Source organism: Excalfactoria chinensis, chromosome 1 (genome assembly GCF_039878825.1).
Source record: "Excalfactoria chinensis isolate bCotChi1 chromosome 1, bCotChi1.hap2, whole genome shotgun sequence".
Taxonomy (NCBI): domain Eukaryota; kingdom Metazoa; phylum Chordata; class Aves; order Galliformes; family Phasianidae; genus Excalfactoria; species Excalfactoria chinensis.
This window is the reverse complement of record NC_092825.1, coordinates 123,975,896-124,000,387: the sequence shown is the minus strand read 5'-3', so window position 1 is coordinate 124,000,387 and position 24,492 is coordinate 123,975,896. Positions and strand designations below refer to the sequence as shown.

Sequence of the window (24,492 nt, the reverse complement as noted above, 5' to 3'; positions counted from 1 at the left end):
GAAATTAAAAACTTCAGCAGCTTTACAGAGAGACTGTATCTAACCAGAAGTTGGAGTGAATTCAGAGGAGGTCTTGAAGATGATCATGATCGGAGGGCTGGAGCACCTCTCCTATGAAGGAAGAAAAGTTCAGGGAGCTTTGCTAATTCAGCCTGTAGAAGAGAAGGCTCTGGGGAAACTTCATTGTGACCTTCTAGTACTTACAGAGAGCTTATAATCAGGAGGAAGATCAACTTTTTTACATGGTCTGTTAGTGATAGGACAACAGATGATTGTTTTAAACTAAAAAATAGATGATTTAGAAAGAGGAAATTCTTTACTCACAGTGTGGTGAGGTGCTGGCGCAGCTGCCCAGAGAAGCTGTGCTGCCCCATCCCTGGAGGAGCTCAAGGCCAGGTTGGATGGGGCCCTGGGCAGCCTGAGCTGGTGGGGAGCAGCTCTGCCCATGGCAGTAGGTTGAAAGTAGATAATCTTTAATGTTCTTTTCAACCCAAGCTATTCTGTGATTCTATGATCACAGTCATAGAGAGCCTGTAGAATTTAGTGACTCTAGCAAGCTGTTCTGAGTCAGTATTATCACTGACACTACTAAAAATATTTAAAGAATGAAAAGCATGACTGTGAATCACTATTTTGAGTGAAGCAAACTAGGTTTAGTAAGTCTAGCTTACTAGCATGACTGTAAATCCAGCTGATTCTGTAATGGCTGGGGTAATGTTATCTATATAGTGATGAAACAAATCATTCACATAATATTCTAAGCGTTTTCTGAATCTGTGCATTTGGTTATCCATGCAGGCTTAGCAGACATTATTTCACTTAACTCTGAAGTAATGTGCAGTTCCCCTATCCAGATGCATTGTAGCTTATAATCATAATCTTATATTTCATCTTGTTTCTTTAGCTAGTGGAATCTTTCACAGGGCTCTGAAGTCTGTTAAACTAGAACAGGATAACAAGATGGTTGTGGACTCAATGTACAGCATTCTAAAGGGGTGAGTTTCTTATCCACATGCCTATGCTGAATTCAGACTACAAAGAAAACTTTAAAGCTGCCAGTGACCAATTTTAATGATGTAGATAAAGAGGTGATCTATTAAAGACAAGACATTAATTTCTAGAGAGAAACCTTAAGCTGTAAAATGTGAAAAGCCCAGGAAGGAAAATTTAACAAAATAAAGAACCCATCTAACACTGTGACAGAACAAGAGAAGTCAGGCTTTAAATAAAATAAGAGAATGAGGAGACCTCAGAGATAAAGAAGAGAGAGAGAAAGGAAAAAAAAAAAAAAAAAAAAAAAAAAAAAGGCAAGCTTAATGTTAGGAGGGAGAAAAAACATACGAAAAGCATACAAAAACTCAACAACAGTAGACTCAAAGACAAGAATAATTACCCCTTTCATCAGAATGATGAGTCTGTTGGTGTACACTGTGACACTGTACCCGTCTAGCAGTTCAGTGCTGCCATGAAGCTTCCAAGACAGCCAACCACCAAAATAAGTGGGTAATTTGGATCTAAAATTCTTGAAATTCTGATGCTTGCTTGCATTTAGAGTTAGAAAGATTTCTCTAAAATGATTGTTGTTCTGAAGGGATGTCTGAATGTGCAAAGATGAGATCTCACCCTTTTGGGAGCTAGTAATAATAGCTGTAGGGATGAATGCTTTTCTGGGACTATGTTGGTTTCTGTACACCACATTCTTGCGTATACCACAGTTTGGTTACCTTTATGTACAAAGTCTGATGTACCTTTATTACTTAACACAGAGAAGTGTGTATACTGCTGTGATTACCTTCTGCTATTTCTTCTGCTGCTGGTGTATCAGCAGTATCATGGTACTGCTAAGCATAGTTTTACCATACTCCAAATCCCTGACTATATGTTGGGTATAGCTGTTGTGGAAACGGGGAGGAAAAGGAATAAGAATGTCAAGTCTTCATAAGCAGTCAAGTGGGTCCCTTATATTGTAGTGGGTGTGCTTATGCATTTGTGTCCTTTTTATAATAATGAGGGAATTATTGTGTTAATCTCTATGACAGTAAAAAGGAACTGGTACTCATGCTATGATGAAGCAAGACATGCATGCTTATCAAGATAAACAGCAGAGGCAGGAGACCTCCCACTTCTTGTCTTCTGGGGGAATGTCATGATTTCTACTGTTGGCTTTTCTCATGTCTGAAATAAACATGAGTCAGGCTTTAGAAACAATGCTTGCTGCACAGTTATCAGTCTGCTTGCTATAACCCTTGCAGTTGTATTTGTTTTATTCCTCACTTGTATAACTACCTAGATCACTTCCTGCAATTTTTCTCCTTCTCAAGTCATTTTCATTTCAATAGTGACTGCTGGTTCAGATCTGGCAAGTCTATAAATCAAAGTTGTCTACTCTCAGAGCAAAGGGAAATGACTTAAGAGACATTCAGATCTTCTTTAGAGGGATCTGTCTGACTGCAGAATAACGTTTTTGCCTATATCTCCAATTGTGTAATCTGAAGAATATTCTATAAGTTCCCTTAACACAAAGATAGGTATAGACTGCTTTTGAAATTCTTGCTCAGATAAGAGAGCAGTCTGGAAGGTCATTAGATACTTCGCTTATCTTATTCTCCAGTATATGTAATGAAAATAAATCTATTTGCTAAACAAATGGCAGATATGTGCTTTTACATTTACATTTAATTGGATTTTTTTTTTTTTTTTTTTCTCACCATACCGTTGTGGTTTAACCTGGCAGGAGCCTGAGCATCACAGAGCTGTTGCTCACTTCTCCCATTCCTGGTGGGATGGGGAAGACAGTCAGAAAAAAAACATTGAACTCATGTGTTGAGATAAACTATTCATCATGAAGACAGAGAAAAAGTATAGTAATTATATAGTCATATTATTATTATATTTTATTATCTGTGATTATATATATATTATATATATATATATATATAAATGTATATAACAAGTGATGCGCAAGCAATTGCTCACCATCCTCTGACCAATGCCCAGGTGTCCCCTCCAGCAGGAGAAGAAAGAGAGATGAACTCCCACCTCCTCCCGAACTTCTTCCACATGATGTCATATGGTATGGAATATCCCTTTGGCAAGTTTATGTCTGCTGTCCTAATTCTGTCCCCTCCCAGCTCATTGGTCCCTTTGCTTAGAATGGCCTTGGCTCTGTACAACACTGCTTAGCAGCAACTGTCAACATTAGTGTGTTATCAACATTGTTTTTCTCCTAGAACCAAAACATTGCATCATACCAGACACTCTGAAGAAAACAATTTCAAGAAAGGGATTGTAGATTTTTATGTTTGTTTATTCTGTTTTGTTTGTTTAACACGAGCACATGCCTTTTTAATGTAAAAATGAAATCATTAAATTATCATATGTTATACCACTGCCTTTGGCAGTTGCTCCCCAATAGCAAAGCTGTTGTCCTGTTTAGCAGCAAAGCTCTCACACTTTGCCACTGCTGGAATTCTAGTCTCAAAGTTGTGTGGTCGTGCTCCTTACACTGTGAATGGGAGGAGACATCTTAGGCTGAGTTGGAGCTTCCTAAATGTCTAAGGGAAGATGTACAAAGGAAAGGAGTTAGAAGGACCTAGAGTTGACATTTTCTCAGATGTCATACGTTGTTTGAGTGAGAGACAGAAGTGGATATCAAAACATTGCCTTTAGGATCCAAGATGGGAAGTATTCTGAGCAGCATGGTCCCAGGTTCTATGATTCCCAAGGCATCCTCCATAGACTTGTATGTGAGAGCAACTCTCACAAAGCACAAACTGTTGTCACCTTTCAAAGATTGTATGGGTAGAAATAACACAAGTTCTTTGTCTTCCTTCATGGACTGTGTGTTAATTTGGGGTTCAGGCTGACTCTTCACCCAACTTCTATGTCTGGATTAAGCCTTGACTCTGTCTTGGCTTATGCATACCTGAATTCAGTCTGTTGGCAGCCCACTCTCTCTCACAGGCAAAGAGACTTGCTTCAATTTGAGCCATTGCCCTGCAGGCATTTTTGGTGTTTCTTGGACATAGAATAGGATTCATTAAATTAAATAAATATCCCATTTTCCCATTTTCTGCTGCTGATTATTGGAGGAGGCTGAACTTCTTATCTGTTTAACCTTGCATCTCATAACTCAGTTATACTCTTGCTGTGTTGTCCAGAGGCCTTCAGAAAGTCCTCTGGTGTTCTATGATCCATGATAGTTATGAAGGCATTGTTAAAGAAATAAGAGTATACTTTCAACAGTCCAGACTACTTTGCAGCGTTCCTTTCCCAGGCTGTAGGTTTTATTTCTCAAATGTCTGTTTGTCAAATTCTTACTGATAGGAAAGTTCAAAAGTTACAGGACAGAATTGCAAGGGACTGGTTATTTCTTTGTCCAGAGAGCCTTGTAAGAGAACAACACATTAACAATAACAAAAACAAAGCAGAAATTTGCCATCTTATAGGAAAAGAGATGAGCAATCCAAGAATTGCTCACTAGAAGCAAAGTAGCAGGAGGACACAACAAAGAAAAAATCATATTTTCTCTTCTCACTTAAAGGTGAGAGAAACATCAAAAGAGCACTTGACTAGAAAAATATCCACAGTCATCCTCAGTAGGCTTACCACAAAAGCTGAAAAAAAAAGGAAGCATTTTAAAAATCCAGCTCCGTCATCTTTTTTCCCCATTTTTATTAACTAAGGAAGTGAACCAGAATTATCTTCAGCCACCTCCATTATTTTTTTATGAGTTCTGTAAGTGGTTTAAGACAAGGCAGATAAACAAATAATAGATTTTATGTAAATACTGCTTGTTAATGATGCTATCAAGAGACTGGAAAAAGGGAAATGGGAGGAGTTGATGAACGGGAGAAGTTAATTGAAGGTGCCATGCAAAGCTGCTTTCAGACATGGCTGCTAGGTGAAGAGCCTGTTGTGTTGCTGCGGTTCATCCAGGCAATAAACATATCTGATTAATTTATTGAAAGCTAATGGACTATGATGAAACACGATGAATAGAACACCTAAGACATGATGAGGAAATACACTGTAGAAAGACTTCTATTAACTGGGATTGAGGAAATTAATGGCCAAGGTAAATATATCCAAAGAGAGCATCTCTGTGTCAACCCGGTGAAACCTAGGCTTTCTAGATGGGAAATCTGTGATGTAACATCTTTTTCTTCCTCCATAGGAGCTCTTTCATACCCTGTCATATTTTATCATTTTCTTCATGTTCTCCCTTTAGTGCCTAAAGGGATCCTATAAACAGAGGGGAGTCAACACTTAGAAGGGGCCCAGCAGGACAAGGGGAAATGGTTTTAAGTTAAAGGAGGGAAGATTTAGGTTGGATGTCAGGGGGAAGTTCTTTACTGTGAGAGTGGTGAGGTGCTGCTGTCCAGAGAGGTTGTGGATGCCCCATCCCTGGAGGTATTCAAGGCCAGGTTGGGTGGCTCCTGGACAGCCTGGTCTAGTATTAAATGTGGAGGTTGGTGGCTCTGCCTGTGGCAGGGGGGTTGGAGCTTCATGATCCTTGAAGTTCCTTTTAAACAGGGCCTGTTTATTATAAACAGGGTCTGTTATTCTTCACAGGAATGTGGGTAATGTTCTCTGAAATCCCAAACTTGAGTAATCTTGGAACAGAAGAGCATCTGACTAGCGCATATTATTCTGGGGATTCTTAATAAGACGTGACACACATGATCTAAATAATAGAGATATGTGATTAAAAAATATTTCAGACTAGGAATATGCTGTCTAAAAGTTGAGCTAATAATTGGGAAGTGTTATTGTCATGGTTTTGCAGCAAAACCATGACAGTTATAAAGTGCCTACTGTTGTATTTCATTGGCAACATGTGCATAAAACAACCCAGAGTTATTTGGTTTCATACTAGAAAGTGGGACTTCATTATCTACCAAAAGTACAGCTTCCATAAATATTGATATGATGATTGAAATGCAAGAAATGAGGAAGCTGAAGGAGATTGGGAGTGTTTGTGGTATTTCATAGATGTTTCTGTATTGGTCACAGAGACTTTCATTGTATCCTGGCTTCTACAGAACAAATGAATTATCTGACAGCTTAAATTGCCAGGATTTTTTGTTTGTTTATAGGTTTTGTTTATTTATTTATTTTTTTATTTATTAGTTTTTATTGTTTTATTGCATTGCTAATATATAAAGAAGAAAAGACATTAAGATATCTCAAGCTCAACCAATTCAGTGTTATCTGCTACCCCAGTATGACTTGTTATTTTAGTGTATCACTTGTCAGTAACAGACATTGTCCTGGTATAAGCCATAAACAAGTGGAAAGAAAGGTCAGATCTGAAGAGTCTGAGAGCAAATCAAAATGTACTGAGATATAGAAAGTTCAGTGGAAGTGCCTTATGAGTAAAACAGGTAGACTGCATATTTTTGTATACATTGAATAAAGAATGGTTGGACTGGATGATCTTTTAGGTCTTTTCCAACCTTGATAATTCTGTGATTCTGTGATCTGTGAAAGAACTTTCTAGTGCCATGACTGAGCTCATGAGAAATGACTGAATCTGAGTACCTTCATAATAGAATTAGATGACCAGAAAAATAGTAATGCCATTGAGACCTATTCCATGTTGAAGAGAGTTGCAGCTGAATTTCTAGAAGAAATGGTACTGTCATTAGGCAGACGAAGGTAATAAAAGCCATGGCTGTACTTTGTATATATATGTTTTCTACACTTGCTTCAGCCAGTTCAGCCAGTACTGCTTAGAAGACTCAGTTAGTCCAAGATGTGTTGGAAAATTGTCTACAAATGGTATCTATACCTTTGAGTATGTTAGAGGTAGTATTATCTTCTATACTATTATATTGACTCTGTTGGTAATCTAGGTACTAGTGCTATGTTTCAAAGTGAGGAAAGTTGTATAGAATGACTCCATAGTAGAGATGGTGGTGGTATCTGGTTCTGGTACATCGTAAATGTGATTTGTGTTCATGTACATAAGGATTCTGAAAATAGATGGTCAGATACCGTTACTATCATTTTTTAAGTTTTATGACTGATTTCTAGGAAGTAATTCAACTCCTGGAACAGAATATACTCATGCTTATTAACTCTATTCACAAGAAAAGCTCAGCCTTTGTTCCAGATTTGCCTCAACAAGCTGCTGGTTTTTGAATCCACATTAGTGCACAGTTAGGCTCTGCTATTTGGCAGAGTGGTGTTTTCAACTAAGAAGTTTGGTTTTGCTCTGAAATAGGCTAGCAAGGCTACCACAGTCACTTAGAACAGAAAGGTGGTGTGTGTATCAGTGCCACTGAACTTGAAGTTTCTTGCTTTGAAAGCTACTGTTCTAGTTTGCTACCTCCTAGCTTATATCTGTGATTGCCCCCAACAATTATGATCCCTTCTCACTACTGCCTCCCAGCAGATCCAAGTCTGTGACCTGGGAGGTGAAGTCGTCTAGCAGTCAGCTAGAACTGAGTACAGTGACATGAGGATGTCACCCAAGAAGCTAAACCCATCCTACCACACAGCGTCCTCCCCAAGCCCACCTTTTATTTGAATGCTAATAGGGGTTTTGAGGCTATGAGAACAGTGCCACTTAGTGGCAACTTCCAGAACTATAGCTTCAGGAGTGTAGCCTGCGTTTGCTTAGGTAAGTTTACAGGTTGTGAAATTGTAACATATCTCATTGGCTCGTTCTCTGAATTATTCAGAAAGGTTAACAGTAGCCATTCAGTCTGTTTTTCCTGTGGATTAATTCATGTACTAGCTAAATTCTGTGACAAATGACAGAAAACAAACAATCAAACAAACAAAACAAACCCCCAAAATCTAAGTCACAGCCACATTAATTAATGTAAGTGGTATGTGATGACATTTGCACAAGTAAATTCCTTTCTCTTTATACTGTGATGAAAATTATTTGGTCTTAGTATTTGAAAAGTCACAAAGCCCTCATAGAGAGACCAGATTTAGTTAATTCTAGATCCTTTCAAGTTCTTTACTATGTACTAGTCTCATTGTTCTGCATTGCTGGCCTTTGCCTACCCTTTTTGCCCTTAATAACAGAAGATGCTTACTTTCTTTCTGGATAAGGTAATAGTTGGATGAATGTATTTGTCTAACTTGCAGTTATGAAAACGGGAGGACAGACTTAGAACATGCTATCTCCCATTAGTCCCCTGAAGACTTACATTTTTCTTTTCTCCTTTTCTTTGCAATTTTTCCTATCTTTTTCTTTGTGTTGCTGTTTTTCTGCATGTCTTAAAGCAGTGCAACTGCTGTGCTTGTCAATTGCTCTCCTTTTGTAGGAAAACTGTTGCCTGAAATTGATGTCAGCTATGTATCTCAAATAAAGTATGCAGCTGTCCTTGGAAAACTGGAAACCTTGCTGCTGAGTGCAGATCAACTTAAAAAAAAAAGAAAAAGAAAAAGGGGGAATTGCTTTGCACATTATGTTGCACACAAGACAGTGTGGTTTGTGCAGTCATGTGAATTTATGGAGCATTATGTCTTGCAATTGATGCATACCTAGGTGACCTGAAGTTATAATGATGCGAAAGACAAGATGGATGAGAATAAGATAGAGACTTTCCATTTGGTAGATAGCATTGCTAGCTGACTATACCAATTCTTATTTTTGGTTTCTGCCACGGATGAGATAGAGGGAAGAACAAACATAGTGGGTCTGTTACTATTCAGAGAAGTTGTGAATGCACCATCTCTGGGGGCATTCAAGACCAGGCTGGATGGGATCCCAGGCAGCCTGATCTAGTGACTGGGGGTGTGGAAGAAGATGATCAGAGGGTTGTAGCACCTCCCCTTGACAAGCTGAGAGAGTTGGGGTTGTTCATCCTGGAGAAGAGAAAGCTCCAGTAGGTTCTTACAGTGGCTCTCCAGTACTTGAAGAGGGCCTGCAAGAAAGCTGGGGAGGGACTTCTTATAAGGGCATGTAGGGACAGGATGAGGGAAAATGGTTTTAAACTGAAAGAGGGTAGATTTAAACCAGATCTAAAGAAGGAATTCTTCATGGTGAAGGTGGTGAGACAGTGGAATGAACAGGCTGATCAGAGAGGTTGTGGGTTCCCACTCCCTGGAGGTGTTCAGGGCCAGGCTAGATGGGGCTTTGAGCATCCTGGCCTACTGGAAGATATCCTTGCCCATGGCAGAGGGTTGCAAAAAGATGATCACTAAGTTCCCTTCCAACCCAAACCCAAATTCTATGATCTTTAAGGTCTTGTCCATTCTATGTTTCTGCAATTCTATGACTGATTATTTAGAAACTCATAGGATTATATCTGATCGTCTCATACAATCACTTATTCCTCTCTCAACACTGCATTCAGTAAGTCTCATCTTAGCCTCCCCAGCGGGAAGATCGTTACCAGTCTAGATAGGTGGGACAGAAGGTTGTGTGAGTTCATGCTGTGCAGCTGCTTACATTCATCTGCCTCAGCTGTTAGTGGGCAAGGTCTCTGAGTGTCCCTGTTACTTGCTCCTATGCACCTCTTTTATCTCCAGAGTCTTCCAACACTTCAGGGATTTTTCTTTCATTAAATATCTTCACCTTTTGGGTCCTCTTCTTCAAACTGCCAGCCCTCAGTATTCCCAGAATCACAAGACATGACCAGCTGCCTAATTAGTGGCACTGTTTCATGATTTTTTATTAAGTGGAATATTCAGGATCTGGCACTTAAGACCCAGTGTTATCAAAATTTACAAACAGACCACACAAGTTATAAGTAGAAAGTTGAACACTTGCAGATGAGAGTTCAAAAGTTCAGTTTTGAATTCTTGCCTTCTCTCATACATCCAATTATTTGCCACTAGTAAGCATTCACAATTTATGCTGGTTTTATTCTGTTGCTTGTTTTGTTTTGCAGTCTCATAGCACAATTTTCATTTTATTTAGAGATACACTACCCACTAGTCCTTTCCCTGCAAGTAACTCATTTCTTGCTAAATCTTTTTCAACTTCTCAGGCCTGGAGTTTGTTAGGTTCACAAGAACTTTATTATAAACTCCATTTTATAGTTTGTACTTTGGTTTGCATACACTCCTATTTTTATTATTATTTTTTTTTTCTACAAATAGCTATTTGCAACAAATTTAGTCTCTCTACTCAATTTTTTGTGGCAGAGTTTACCCTTCAAATTCACTTTCTTCTAGCTCTGGTATGCCTGAATGCACAGTACTATGTGCATAATCAACCACTGGACCAGGCTTCCAAGAGAGGCTATGAAATCTTCCTTAAAGATTCTCAGAGCTCCATATCCTTATCTACCTGATCTACCTGGTGCTACATTGAGCAGAGGGTTAAACCAGCAATCTTAGGAGTTCCCTGCCAACCTCCAACACTGATTTGTTGAAATTCATAATACTTAGGTTATTTTTTCAATGGATATGCTGACCTTCTTAGTGATCATTAGACTTCCTCAAAAAATTAAGTTGAGCATGTTCTGTTTTCCCTGTAATCAAGCTCTGTGGTCTTCACAACCACACAAGGTTATGACTGTTTTGTGTATTTGAGTTTTGCATTTATGTTGAGAACTGCACTTTCAAACTGTGGGACTTTCTTAATGTAGCTTTGTATGTTAATATACCTGATCTTACCACAGTCTGGATACTACTGTAGTTTAGCCAAAACACAGACATCCAAGATTTTATTACCCATCACTAAATGCCCTTGCACAAAATTTTCTTCAGAAATGAGCAAAATATTTCAGAGTTTGTTGTGCTTTGGATGAAGTAAGAAGAATTATGTAATTGGAGGAAAAATGCATCAATATCAAAAGCATCTCTAGTTGCTTCTTCCCACTCGAGCTGTTCCCTGATTTCATGATCTTAGTTAATCTGCACATTATGTAATGACAATTTTATTTTCAGTTCTTCTAATAACATTGTGTTATCTTCAGTGTTCAGATATGCTTGGGTAAATTCTTACCTAAAGCCTGAAGAAGGACAGTCAAATCTGATTATATTGTTTGGATTTTGTGACTTGTAGGGATCACAACAAGAAATAGTGAATTTAAACAAATTACTCATTACCAGTCAATATTTCTCCAATTAGAACTCCATCTAACACATTTAGTAGCAGTGTCAAGGAATACTGCAAGGCAGGAGGAAGAATAACCATGTTTAATAATCTGCTTGGCCAGGATTCTCATTTAAAAAACTTGGCGAGTTTTTATGTGATGATTTTCTTCATCTTTTCTCCAAGATATGGTTTAGTGGTTTGCTGTAGTTATGGTAATGGGTGGAGAGTTGGACTAGATGATCTTGTAGGTCCCTTCCAACCTTGTGATTCTATGATTCTATGATTCTGAAAATCAAAGTCCGCATTATCATAAGAACTGCAGTCTGAAGTGCCACAAATCACTAGTTATTTGCAAAATGGTAGCTTTTAAATGAAATTAATTATTGTCTCAAATGAGTAGCAATCAAAGCAGCAGAGCAAGTTAAGTGAGTTTTAAAGAAACAGTGTTCCATGGAGTTACATATTTTTGTTGCAATAAAAAATGGTACATTTACTTGGAATTTGGTATAAATGGAAACTAGGCAAACAAGTTCCACACTATATAGTAATGTCTTTTATTCTCCTACTGCTTGCTTTAGAGGAAACATGTTTAATTCATTTGGTCTAAAGTCAGCTTCAGTTGCTTCCAGATTACATCTGAGAACCTCATATTGTAGAATCACAAAACTACATGTATTGGAAGGGGTCTCAGGACATCATTTGGTCCACCACCACTCAGAGCATAGATAGCTCCAATGAGATTGCTCAAGCTGTCCATTTGCAAACTGAAGATCTCCAAAACTATTCTGGTCTTTAATACTGTCGTGGTATTTTTCTCACAACATCTGATCAGGAATTCCCTTGCTAGAACTTCTATCTGTTTCTTTTTATTTTACTACTGTACTCCACTGAGAATGTGGTTCCATTTTCTCTATACCATCCCATTCGTTGAGCACATTAAAACCTGAATAAAATATTTTAATGGAAGGAAGGAAGGAAGGAAGGAAGGAAGGAAGGAAGGAAGGAAGGAAGGAAGGAAGGAAGGAAGGAAGGAAGGAAGGAAGGAAGGAAGGAAGGAAGGAAGGAAGGAAGGAAGGAAGGAAGGAAGGAAGGAAGGAAGGAAGGAAGGAAGGAAGGAAGGAAGGAAGGAAGGAAGGAAGGAAGGAAGGAAGGAAGGAAGGAAGGAAGGAAAGGGAGAAGGGATGGGGGGGGGATGGGGGATGAGGGGGGATGGGGGATGGGGGTGGTTGGGAGATTCTTGCTCAGTCTTTCTATGAATATTTGCTATTTCAGAATATTTCTAAAAATTATCAGTCTAGGAGGAGTAAAAATGCTGTAGTAGGAAATTATTCCCTGTGCATTTTTTCCTCTTCGTTTTGTATTTATTTTCACAGAAGGATGAATGCAGTTAAATGATTCATCACCCCCCATTATTTTGAAGCTGAGCTGCTTTACAAGGCAAAATCTGAGAGCCAGTAAATGTTTTGAGTACCTGACCCCAGAAGGATTGGTGTTAACATTCTTGCTGCTCAACAAAATAGTGCTGCTTTTCAGCTACAAACTTGGTATCAGTATTTTCTCTCTGTATTCTTTCACACTGAACAACACATTACTTTCATTTTCAGGTACACTTGTAATTGTGCTACCCAAGTGCAGTGCTACAGTTTGATATGATTGCCTGTTACACTCTCTGATTATGATGGAAGTATGTTTCCAGCTACATCACTCCATCACTTCTCAGTCAAATTTGATTTCACTTGGAAGGAGCTCTACCATCGCCTGCCCATCATTTGCTATTGTCCCCTCTCACTGAATTCAACCTGTAGACACTCAATTTGCTGAAGGCATATCATTTGATTTCAAAAAACCTCCTTCTTGGTGAACACCTTGGGATATTTGCATTTCTATTTAGTTTTAGGCATTACAGTTTTAAATTGCTACTTTCGTCTCTATTAAAACAATTTGCAAAAAGAAAATGTCAGCATGTATAAACAGGTAATCAAAAATAGCACTGCACAAGAACAAACATTTTTCTAGCAGATTTCCATAGGTTTTGTTTAAAAACTCAGCATTACTATTATGTTAGTGTTGAATTTTTTTACACAGTACAAATGTTAATCATGATAAAATGTCACTGGCTTGAGTAGGCCTATAATGGTTGTTAACATACCCATTTGTGCGAGAACAAATGATCTACAGGAGTTGTAATACACACAAGAAGGAAATCCAAGGTAGTTGCCCATTAACCTCAGGAGTGTAGTTCCCATTAATTTATGAACATTCCTTACTATTTTTCTTCATAACTCCTTTATTCATTCCATGCATATTCAGGTTATAATAGTGCAGCTTTCTCTGTGAGTGATAAAATGCTCAATATTCAGCATCCTGTAATCATAAAATATATTTATCCTAACAATCAGAAATCTTTCTGCTCTGGCTAACTGTATAGAGTGCACATCTACTTATCTCAATGTCTTCTGCCTTCTGAAGTCATTTATACCAGTGCAAATAGTTATGCATCATTTTATTGACTTAGCCTCACTTTGCCTTCCTTTTGCACCTGTGTAAATTCTATACAAAGTGCAAGACATTCATTTAGCTTCACTGGGAGCAGTACAGATGAAGGTCACAGGGAGCTTGGTGAATTGTCTGTGATAACACAAGTTTTCTTTGACCAATGTTTTAGTGACATAATCAATATTTTCAGCTTATAAAATTTATTAAAACAAAAAACAAATCAAAACAAAAAACTATTCCAAAACATTATTAAAAATATAATCAATTCGCAACTATTCAGTTTATTTCATTGCAAAGAAGTCTCAGGCTAGCATTTTCTTACTCTAAATACAAAATTTGCAGGATGTTCTTAGTGAATAAAACAAGGATTTCTATCAAATTTTGGTAGGCTGTTTAATTTCTTGTAAAGGTGGGTGCAGATCTCCTGTAAAGTACTGCAGACACTTAAAGAATTCTTTGTTTCAGCTGCTACAGTGCAGTTTTCTGTACTGCAATGAATGTTCTAAATCCATAATCTTTTCCTTTCTTGTGTTAAAGTTAAGTCAGTGTCTTTCACTCAGTGCAGATGTATTTGCAAATAGCAACCACTTTGGTAGCACTGGTCCACCTCTTAAAATCATAGAATCATAGAATCACTCAGGTTGGTAAAGACCTCAAAGATCATTGAGTCCAACCACAACCTAACCATCCTACCCTAACTAACAACCCTCTGCTAAATCATGTCCCTGAGCACCACATCCAAACGGTTTTTAAACACATCCAGGGATGGTGACTCAACCACCTCCCTGGGGAGCCTATTCCAGTGCTTAACAACCCTTTCTGTAAAGAATTTTTTCCTGATATCCAATTATACTTCCCTGGTGCAACTTGAGGCCATTTTCCCTTGTCTTGTCAACTGTCACCAGTGAGAAGAGACTTGCCCTGCTCTCTCTGTAAGCACTTTTCAGATACTGGAAGAGAGCAATAAGGTCTCCCCTCCTCCTTTTTCCCAAAGTAAACAGCCCCAGTTCCCTCAGCATCTCTTCATAGGGCATATTCTCCAAGCCCTTCACAAGACCTGCTCCAGCACCTCAATGTCCTTTGTGTGAGGTGCCCAAAACTGAACACAGTACTCGAGGCAAGGCCTCACCATTGCCCAGTACAGGGGCAGGATTACTTCCCTAGTCCTGCTCACCACACCATTCCTGATACAAGCTAGGATGCCATTGGCCTTCTTGGCCACCTGGGCACACTGCTGTTCATATTCAGCCAACGGTCCATCAGTACACCAAGGTCCCTTTCCATCAGGCAGCTTTCCAACCACTCCTCCCCAAGCCTGTAGGGTTGCCTGGAGTTGTTGTGACCAAAATGCAGGACTGGACGCTTGGCCCTATTGAAACTCATACAGTTTGCCTTGGCTCATCAATCCAGCCTATCCAGGTCTCTCTGTGGTGCCCTTCTCCCTTCTGGCACATCAACACTCACTCCCAGCATGGTGTCATCTGCAAACTTACTGATGGTGCACTCAATCACCTCATCAAGATCATTAATAAAGATGTTAAATAGCAGCTGCCCTAGTACCGAGCCCTGGCATGTGCAGGTATAGGCTGTGGCACAACAGGAGTTACAAAGTTAGGAGGGGAACTCAGGGCATCTAGATATTACTATACTATGCATAACAATATCATCATTTAAAATACAATTTCTTCAATTTTATTCTTCTCCCAAGTCATTACTCATCTTGACTGCACTGTGTATTATGCATGGAGACAGACTTTAGTTTTATGTAAAGAATGTTAGCCTGGATTTCTTGTGTTCAAAACTGTATGTTGTTTAATGATGTGTTAAGTCAATACCAGCTTCAATCTAAAAGAATTTTGTGTTGCTTTTTGTTTATGGTGTCTGTTACACAGCTACTTGTGACACATGTAAGTAGAGGTGTGCACACATACAAACAGAACATGCAGGGAAGAAAAGGAAACCCCAGTCTTAAATGAAGGCAGTGAAAGCTTTTACAAAAGCAATGTTCTCAATATAAAAGTTGTTAAAGAAGAGTAAGAGGAAAATGTTTAAATGCAAATATATCCATTTCTACCAGCTAATAAAGAATTTTGCTTGATTTATCTAATGGGAAAATAGAGCAAAAGAATTTCCTTTCACACCAGTTTCTATAGTTACAGTATCCTCAAAATCATCTCTATGTGATCAAAATAATTTGGTGGTACAAGGTAGAAATGGGGCTTAATCAGAGTTTTCTTTCCTGCAGAAAACAGTTAATGATATTTAAAATGACATTTTAAATTGCACAGAATATTACATTCTTCTAGTTTAATGACAGAGCATTTGTTTGTTCCTGCTAATGAAGTGAGAGGTTGAATGTCCTCTCCAGCCTCATAACCTCAGTTGAGTCCCCATTGTTTTTGCACTTGAGTCCACAGCTCTACATGTACTACTTACTGATTTCTCCAGGTATAACTGACTTCTTTTGTTGTCCAGGTGGCCTGTGGCATTCCTTCTCATCACAGACATTAGGGAGGTGAGCCTGATTCTGGGATGGACTAGGTGCAGCACAGCTCCCTTCTGCTCACACAAACCAACCTTCATGCTCCCACTCAGGATGGCATGTGTCTGGATGACCAGCCCTAGTATCTCTCCTCTTGTACCCTGCTGAAGAGGACCTACTGAGCTTCCCAGTTCCTGAATATTTTAGCCCCATTTCCAGAAGAGGCCCTCAGGACTGGCACAGATCATTTATGAGGGATGAGTAGGGTCATAGTGAAACAGCAATAACTGATGAAGCTGATGACTTGTTCCATAAGTTAATCATGTTAATGTTTAGATAAAAGACTTCTTCAAGGACAGGACCTAGCTGAAGCACACAATTTGAGAATTTTCTTCTGTCCTTGACAACCTAAGAGACAGCCAAATCTCAGCAAAACACTAACTATTCCGGTTGCTCTTTTGTGCCTGACTTCCCTCATTCTTTTGTGATTGTATCACACACTCCAGGACACCTGAAAGCCTGTTCTGCAGCTACCATCTCCTATCAGTCAGCACCCCTTTCTTTCTCCTTGCTGCATTTGTTTTCTTTATGCTCAGCCGCTCTCAAAACCAAATCAGCAATGAAAGCATGCGCCTTTTCTCGCTATCTTGCCCAAAAATGCCTTATGTTTCTTTTTGTCAGCTCCTGCTCCTTAATTTACACTCTGTTTTCTATGCTGGGAATTTTCTGCCTCTCAAACCCATTTCCAGACTAGGACCAAAGTGGACTAATTTATCTATCTATATATTTATTTATTTATTGTTTGACTGAGTTCACCCAAACCCTAAATATTCTTCTTCTATACTTCTGTCTTTCATTATCCATGGATTCATCTTCCAGACAGAGTGGGCAGTAATTTGCAAAAGACTTAGTTAGTTCATGGCTGATTCATTAAATGATGAGACATTAAATATTGAGCAATTTTACATAATTAACCAGAATTCCTAAATTACATGCAAGCAGGTTCCTCAGACAGTCACAGCTGATATATATGCTTCAGTTACTGATGAAAAGGAGCACTGATAAAAAATAATCAACTTCTTCTCAGGACTGTTTTTACAAACAACCTGTCTGTCTTGATGTAACTATTCCAACAGCATGCTTATTTAGCTGCTTAACTGATTTTACCCTCAGAGCACCAAGATACTTTTGGATGAATAGTTTGCCCATTGCCACAAAGTTTAATTAAAAATAATGACACCATTAAATTTCATATGTATCTATTCTAGTGTCCTCTTGCATTTCGGGTTTCATTACTCTTCATGATTACAGTTATTTGTTTTACAAACATACAAGTGAAGAAATAATTGGGAATAATACAGATCACCCGCAAGATTTGAGGGGGAGAAATGATCGTCACATGGTTCTGTTCCTGGAAAGTCAGAGAGCAGTGCCGGAGCGGTGAAAGCCTGCATGGTGTCATGTGCCCACTGCTCAAAATTTGTAACACGCCACCTGCTGTTCAAGGGTTATGTGTCGCAAAGAGAGCTTTGATGCATGAGCAGCTCTGGGATGCCTGTCATCCTGGTGTGCTGTCCTCTGTGGCTGGAGCTTGTCAGGACATAGCTGGAGAGTGACACATCATCCCTTGCTCTATGTAGCTGCAGTGCTTCGTGTTTGGGTCCGGGGTGTCAGTGTTGCTGTTAATGAGACAGCGTTGATGGTTATGCCCAGGCAGAACAAAGGCCTCGCTGAGTCCATGCTTCCCACCCCTATAAAAGCATTGCAGTTGTGCATGCAGGTCTGCACTGAGAAATGTAACACCCATCTTAAAGCTTGAAACAATAAACTTGGTCAGGAAATACCTTGCTTGTCCTAAAAGCATTGCTTTACTTCTGGCGGAGCAGCTGCAGGAGGCTTCCTTGTGTTTTCATGGAGATAAAAGCTGCATTTTACTGCAACTCTTCACCTGCTAGTGAAGCACTAATCTCCTGGGTTGCTCTTCCCACCTGAAGGAGCAGTGTGTGCCATTCACAACTGCTGCGCACTCTTGCCCTTTGGTGTTATTGAACACATGGTTTTTGCTGAGGGAGCCTTTGGAGTTCTGGAAAGCAATATAATAAATTCTGTTAATTCCACAAATTAGTATGAAATGTAACCACCTGTATCTGGACCTAAACCTTGGATTAATAATTCACAGAATCACAGAATTGTAGGGGTTGGAAGGGACCTCCAGAGATCACCAAGTCCAACCCTCCTGCCAAAGCAGGTTCCCTACACCAGGTCACACAGGTAGGCATCCAGGCGGGTCTTGAATATCTCCAGAGATGAGACTCCACAACCCCTCTGGGCAGCCTCTTCCTGTGCTCCGTCGCCCTCACCGTAAAGAAGTTCTTGTGCACATTTGTGTGGAACTTCCCATGCTCCAGTTTCTGGCTGTTTTCCCTTGTTCTGTCTCCACGCACTGCTGGAAAGAGTCTGGCCTCACCATTTTGCCCCCCACACCTCAGATATTTATAGACCTGGATCAGGTCCCCTCAGTCTTCTTTTCTCAAGGCTAAACAGACCCAGTTAAATTAGTCTTTCAAGCTTTTGTTACTTAAAGACTAAAACAGTCGTAGTCTAAAACAGCGTTTGTCTGAAAACAGGTAGGGCGGTTTAAGATTGGCTGCTCAGGTTGTATCTTTTGAACTTTGCCAGCTTATTGTGTCTTTTCAGGAATGTTGAACTTTAAAGCCTGCACGTGCCTGTCATGATACTGGTGTATCTTAAAATGAGAGATAAGTCAGTGGAATAAAAATAAACAAGACTGTATTCTTGCTTTTGATATTGTATTCTTTTATATAATATTATTCTCTTTTCTCCTCCAGAGGTCTGCATTACCTGTGACCCAAAGGCTTTTTTCTTCATTAAAATAATTGGTTTTACCTTTCTATTCTTCTAAGGCCAGTGAATTTTAAATTCTATAATTTTGCCTAAATGAAAGCATATATTATGGAACAGAGAAAAAGATGCATATGTGATTAGTCTATGATTATCTTGCTGTTAAAATAAATCTAAACAAATGGGATTTTTATTTTTCCAATGCAGACTATCTGGATGGTAAATTATTCTTAATTGGTCATAAGCCATAGGCCATTCAAGCTGGTTTTTTTTTCAGAGAGCACAGGCAAATGTGTAGCTTTCATTATTTTTAAATATAGTTGTAGTTTCCTTTATTCTTGATGGCCATCTCTGGTTACAGGCTATTAAGTGCAGCTATGTATTACCGCTTTGTGTACCTGTTTTGTCAGCATGATATTCTTTAAAGCACAAATGATACAATTTGGTTTGAATTTTTAATAACTGAGCATCTTACAAAAGCCACTATAAGGAAATAAATGTTAAAATTAGCCAGTCCTGTAAAATGGATTCGCTGCCAATTTGTTTTTGAACTCCAGAAGCCTGCTGTGAGAGGCATCCTGTACATGACCACATGATGAGTAAATTGTGTATAAAGCTGTAATGATGGAGAAAGGGTAGTGTATTTATATTTATTTAGAGAGATTCACTGTTTTGTTCAGAAGGGCAGACGTGCCCAATATGACTGTAGAGAATCTTCTTTAGGGAAGGGGGGGGGGGGGGGGGGGAAACAATGGAAATAGATAGAGAGACAACAATTTCAGCTACCTGAAAAGGATCTGACACTGCTGCTGTTTCTTTTATTTTCTAACATGTTTAGGCCTCACAAGAGTCAGCTGAATCACAGAATGGTTTGGAAGGGACCTCAAAGCCCACCCAGCCCCAACCCCCTGCTGTGGGCAGGGCTGCCCCTCACCAACTCAGGCTGCCCAGGTCCCCATCCAACCTGGACTTGAGCACCTCCAGGGATGGAGCTCCACAGGTTCTCTGGACAAACACTTCCAGAGCTTGCTCTTGCCCTGTTCCAGACATGATTCATGCATGATGTCTGAGACTCAATGAGCATGTGCTGGCTTAGAGTAAAAAAGTTCTGTATTGTTCCATATTACATATCAGAAGCAGCAACTACACCTCTGATAAACACTGAGCTGAACTCAATGGATCGATCCCCTTTACTCAGTTGGCAGGACAGCAGAAAATAATACTCTTCCTTCTTAAAAAGTTGATCTGACTTGTTCCATAGTTACACAAATATCTCAGCTGGAAAGAAAAACATCATATCTGAGGATGTATGGGAAGAGTTCGCTGAAAGACCAAGCCCAGAGCTCTCAGGTATTAAATAAATTATCAATATTGTTTACTCTAGTAACCAGTACTAACTACTGGTTAGTTATTGCTTATGTTGCATTTCTACAATATTATGATGTTTTATAACCTAAGGAAAAAAAAAAAGAGAAAAAAAAAGTTATTTGATCTTTTAAATTTCAAAAGTATCAGGGAAAACTGGAAACACAGCATGTGGTGCCTATGCAGTGTCACACTGGAAGGAACTGTTTTGTGCAGTCTTAGAAGCTTGTTCAGTAAGTGCCTTCACACGCTCCTCTGATTTCAGAGGGGTAAGAATAAATCAAAATAGGCTCCCTGGTTAGTAAAAAGTTTTTAAAAAATGATGTTTTGCTATAGGATTGAAAAACTGATTGCTCAATCCTAATTCACCAGCTTTGGAATTATAGCATACTCTACCTATAAGTACAAGCAAAGATGTCATCTGCTATCCAGTGCTAGCATCACCTTGTATCAGTAATCAAGGCTGTCAGATTTGGCATAGTGATTTTACTTGGCTATATATAAAGAGAGGTGATATATGTGGAAGATGTCAATGTTATTCTGATCCCAGTTTCACCTTGAGTAACCTTGTTTTCATTTATTGAACAAATAATTTAATGGCATTGCCTTCTAAGGTCAGGGGGAAAAAAATCTGATACAAATATACTGGGAAGTGTTGATTCAACTAAATCAAATCCTCAGGAGTGAATATAACTTTTTAAAGAGATTTCAGCAGAACATTTTTGAGATTTTCAATATTTTCTTTAGATTTTTGATGTATCAAAGTGAACAGGTAAGCTATTTCTGAAAAAGTAGTTTTGAATGTTTCACTTTGAGAGGAATTCCAATATTTTCATTTTTCTTATTGATTCATGGTGAATATATAGTTTGATACCTTAGAGCTTTAAAAAACAGGAACAGCAGTTTTGACCTAGTCCAGTCAATTAAGCAATGATATTTGACGGCAGAGCCACTGACATACACACGTACCAAATATAATTCTGAATGAAAGAGCTGGGGTTACTCCTAGTTTCATTTCCTGATTTAATGCATTTACTTCGTGGAACAAAATTGTTCCAAGATGGAAGTTTCCATAAAACTATCCCATGGGGATAACTCCTGTTCAGTTTACAAGCTCCATGAATTGATGGTTTGTACTTAAAAATATGCTGTTTCCATCATAACTCGGAGTCTGGTCAATCCTTACCTCGGGCTACTCAGAGATCAACAGAAATTACTTTTATATATATATATATAAATTGCATATAAATTGCATATAAAAGCAATTTCTGTTGATATATATATATATATAAAAGTAGGCTAGGAGGAAGAAATATGAGGAAGGAATATTAGACCAAGCAAATGTATTGCCAATATATTGCTCCGGAAAGGTGTGGGCTACTTTCAAAGTGTGGCATAAAAGCTAAGCAATTCAGACCTGTGTTGCTGCATATTGCTTCAGTCCCAGCAAGCCCAGTGAAACACTGTGTTACGCTCTAGGGAAAGGTTTCATGTAGGATCTCTGTTCCTTTGCCTTGAGGAGCACTGTGAGCTTGGACTGATGTCTCTGGCTTATGTTTTTTGTTTCAAGGACATACACTGGGGACCTGTCACATTTATATACACAAGCCATACTATCCTTCTGTAATAGATGATTCAGATCACACAAGAATGATCTTTTTTCTCCCTCCTGTTGTCCTGTAAGAGGGAGGCTTCCATGGTCTTCCTCCTGTAGTAAATGCTCTTATTGTGAATCTAGGTAAGAGTCACAGTTTCACAACTGTGAGCAGGATTTCTCCTGCTGTAGGCCAGTGGCAGTTGCCTGGGGATTCTTCTTGCTGCTGTCTTTCCCTGCAGCCCTGCAGTTCCTCAGAGAGCAAAGGAGCTACTTTCTGGTTCAGTTTTATTTTCCTCCATGGAGTTCCCTGTGGAAAAGTTTAGTGTTTCGTTATCTGGCATTTTTCATGTAATATATTGCTAACTGTAAAGTGTATAGAGGTCTTTGCTATTTATTGGTCCAGCTGAGACCTGTTATACAGGTAATAAAATGGCTGGATATATTCTAGACTTCTCTACCTGCCTGTAATCCGGATGGTGTAAAAACACCCTGAAATATATTCTCCATATAAAAACTGAAATGTCAGTACATTAGTTCAATGTTAAACAGAGTAAAAAGTTGTGAACTTGGGCACCCAGATTTTGGCATTGTTGGATGGGGCTCTGAGCAATTTTCAACAAAACAGTACACACTTTTATGGAAAACTGACGTGTATGAAACAAGTCTTCTGGTAGAATTGTGGAGAAGAGGTGATTTTGTATAATGTAATTAATTGCCACCCATACGAGCAATTGGGTTAAGGGTACACATGGAAATTTTCAGTGGTTATACTTTACTTTCATATTAATTTACATCATATCTGAACAGGTGAAATTTATATATTTTTGTTAAAATAGAAGAAACAAGAACCAAGGAGGTCTTTGCTTTAGAACATATCAGGAGAGCCTTTGACCTAAAAGCAGGGATATTGTGGTATGTGGGGGGGAAAAAAAACAATGTTGGGGTTTGGATCACAAAAACATTCTTAAAGTAATTCATTTGAATAGTATTTTTGTTTACTTGTTTCTTAGAGAAAAAAATAATATGCTTTTGTTAGACATCTCCTAATATTCATCCTGGGCCTCAGCATCATCTGCGCTGAACAGCTGGCAGGTGGGGTGCTCAGGCACTCAATACTGTGAGGTGCTCTTCAGCTGCAGACTTTACAAGCTCAGGCTCAGTGCTGCTGTTGAAAAAGTTAATCATGGACCAGCTGATATTTCAACTTGAAAAGGAGAAGTAATTTCCACTGTGTCATTCTTATCCATTGTGTTAATTATGGTATGAAGGGAGTTCTTACAATGTTTTCCCAAATCATTCTCGAGAGCTCTGTAATAAAAATTCTGCTCTTCTTTAAATCCACAGAGGACCCATAGAAGCTACTTTGGAAGGGCATTCTGGAGACCAGAGGATAAGCAGGCCTTTTATGTAATTAATTGATCAGTCTGATAACAGTCTTTTTGTCTGAGCTGGCACTTCTGCAACAGAGCAGTTCCAATTTGTGGCACTGAAGTGAATGCTTGGACAAGTGGCATCAAGAAAATGTGTCCACAGTAACTGCTTCAGAGCTAACAGTGCTTTTGCAAATGCAGAGGTAGGCACCGCTTCAAGAACATGGTGAATTTTTCACAAGGTGAATCAATTCAAAATTGAGTCATGGGCGAATAAAGGGCAGTCCAGTTCAATTCTGAGATTTTATACTTTAAGATGTTATTTGGTGCCTACTACAGTAATTCATTTTTTCCCGAATGTACTAATTGAGACAAAGATTTTAATGCCAGAAGTCATTATGAAGTAATTCTTCAAAAATTTTTAACTTGTTGTATCAAAAATAAGTACAATAGGTAAAGAAAAGTCAGAACATTCGTGTTTTGCTCTTATTTTGTACTGAACTACCATGTGAAAAGAACTGACATTTCAAGTCCATCTCATCATCTTATAGTTGTTAGGGTAAATAACAGCGTTCTATCATTTGAAATGTTTCACTAAGTTGATACGGTCGTATCTTGATGCAGAGGGTCGTGCTGAAAATGTACAGGATGTCTTTAAATCAGAGATGCAGTGTAGTTAAGTTTGTTGTTTGTTTTTTTGTTTTCTTTTTCACAGCCCTACTACAAATAGTCTGCTTAACAGATAGGAAAAAAGCTCCATGACTCATTGCTCGGTTCAGGTGACGTGTCATGTGAAGGTCCCACTGCTGAAGTGTTGCGTGACTCCCTGTGATTTGTGTCAGGGTTCCTAATTTGATCATCTGTTTGTTTGTTTGTTTGTTTTTAACTTTTGTGATACTGATATTAATGAAAATGTGCAGCTAACATTGCCGTGATTCACAATACAGGTCTTTGAGTCTTTCTTCTCATATCTCTGTCAGCATCCTTTTGTAACCACCTGGGCTTTTCCTCTCTATCCTCGTGTTCTATCTTATACTTGCTCTGGCAATCTCTGCTCTTCCACACCTCTCCACAGCAAGCATTGAAAACCAGTCTGCATGGCTTCATAGCAGATTGCAGGGCTGAGTTTTCACAGACTTTGAGTGCACTGGAGGATACTGTGCTCCTTTAGAATTTGGTGAGGCTGAAAGCTGCACAAACCCTTTTCATGGACAGACCCATAGAAGAACACTTAGTTTTCACTAAGCCAAAGCTTGATCTTTGCACAGAGGTACAACCATCAAATATATGGCTTACTACAACATACTAA

At 38.9% G+C, this 24,492-nt stretch overlaps 1 protein-coding gene across 5 annotated transcripts in view; it reads left to right on the top strand.

Annotated features, from left to right (window-relative positions):
* The window catches only part of GABRG3 (gamma-aminobutyric acid type A receptor subunit gamma3), a 290,601-nt gene that overhangs the window by 116,464 nt on the left and 149,645 nt on the right, over nt 1-24,492 (top strand). Inside the window, exon 1 of one of the 5 annotated variants that reach the window (XM_072335223.1) lies at nt 2,998-3,073. The exons of the other annotated variants lie outside the window; for them this stretch is intronic. Within the exon in view, the coding sequence (XP_072191324.1) occupies nt 3,071-3,073 (3 nt within the window). The 5' untranslated portion in view covers nt 2,998-3,070. Of the gene's footprint in view, nt 1-2,997; nt 3,074-24,492 lie in introns of those variants that run through there. 5 annotated transcript variants of the gene reach the window in all.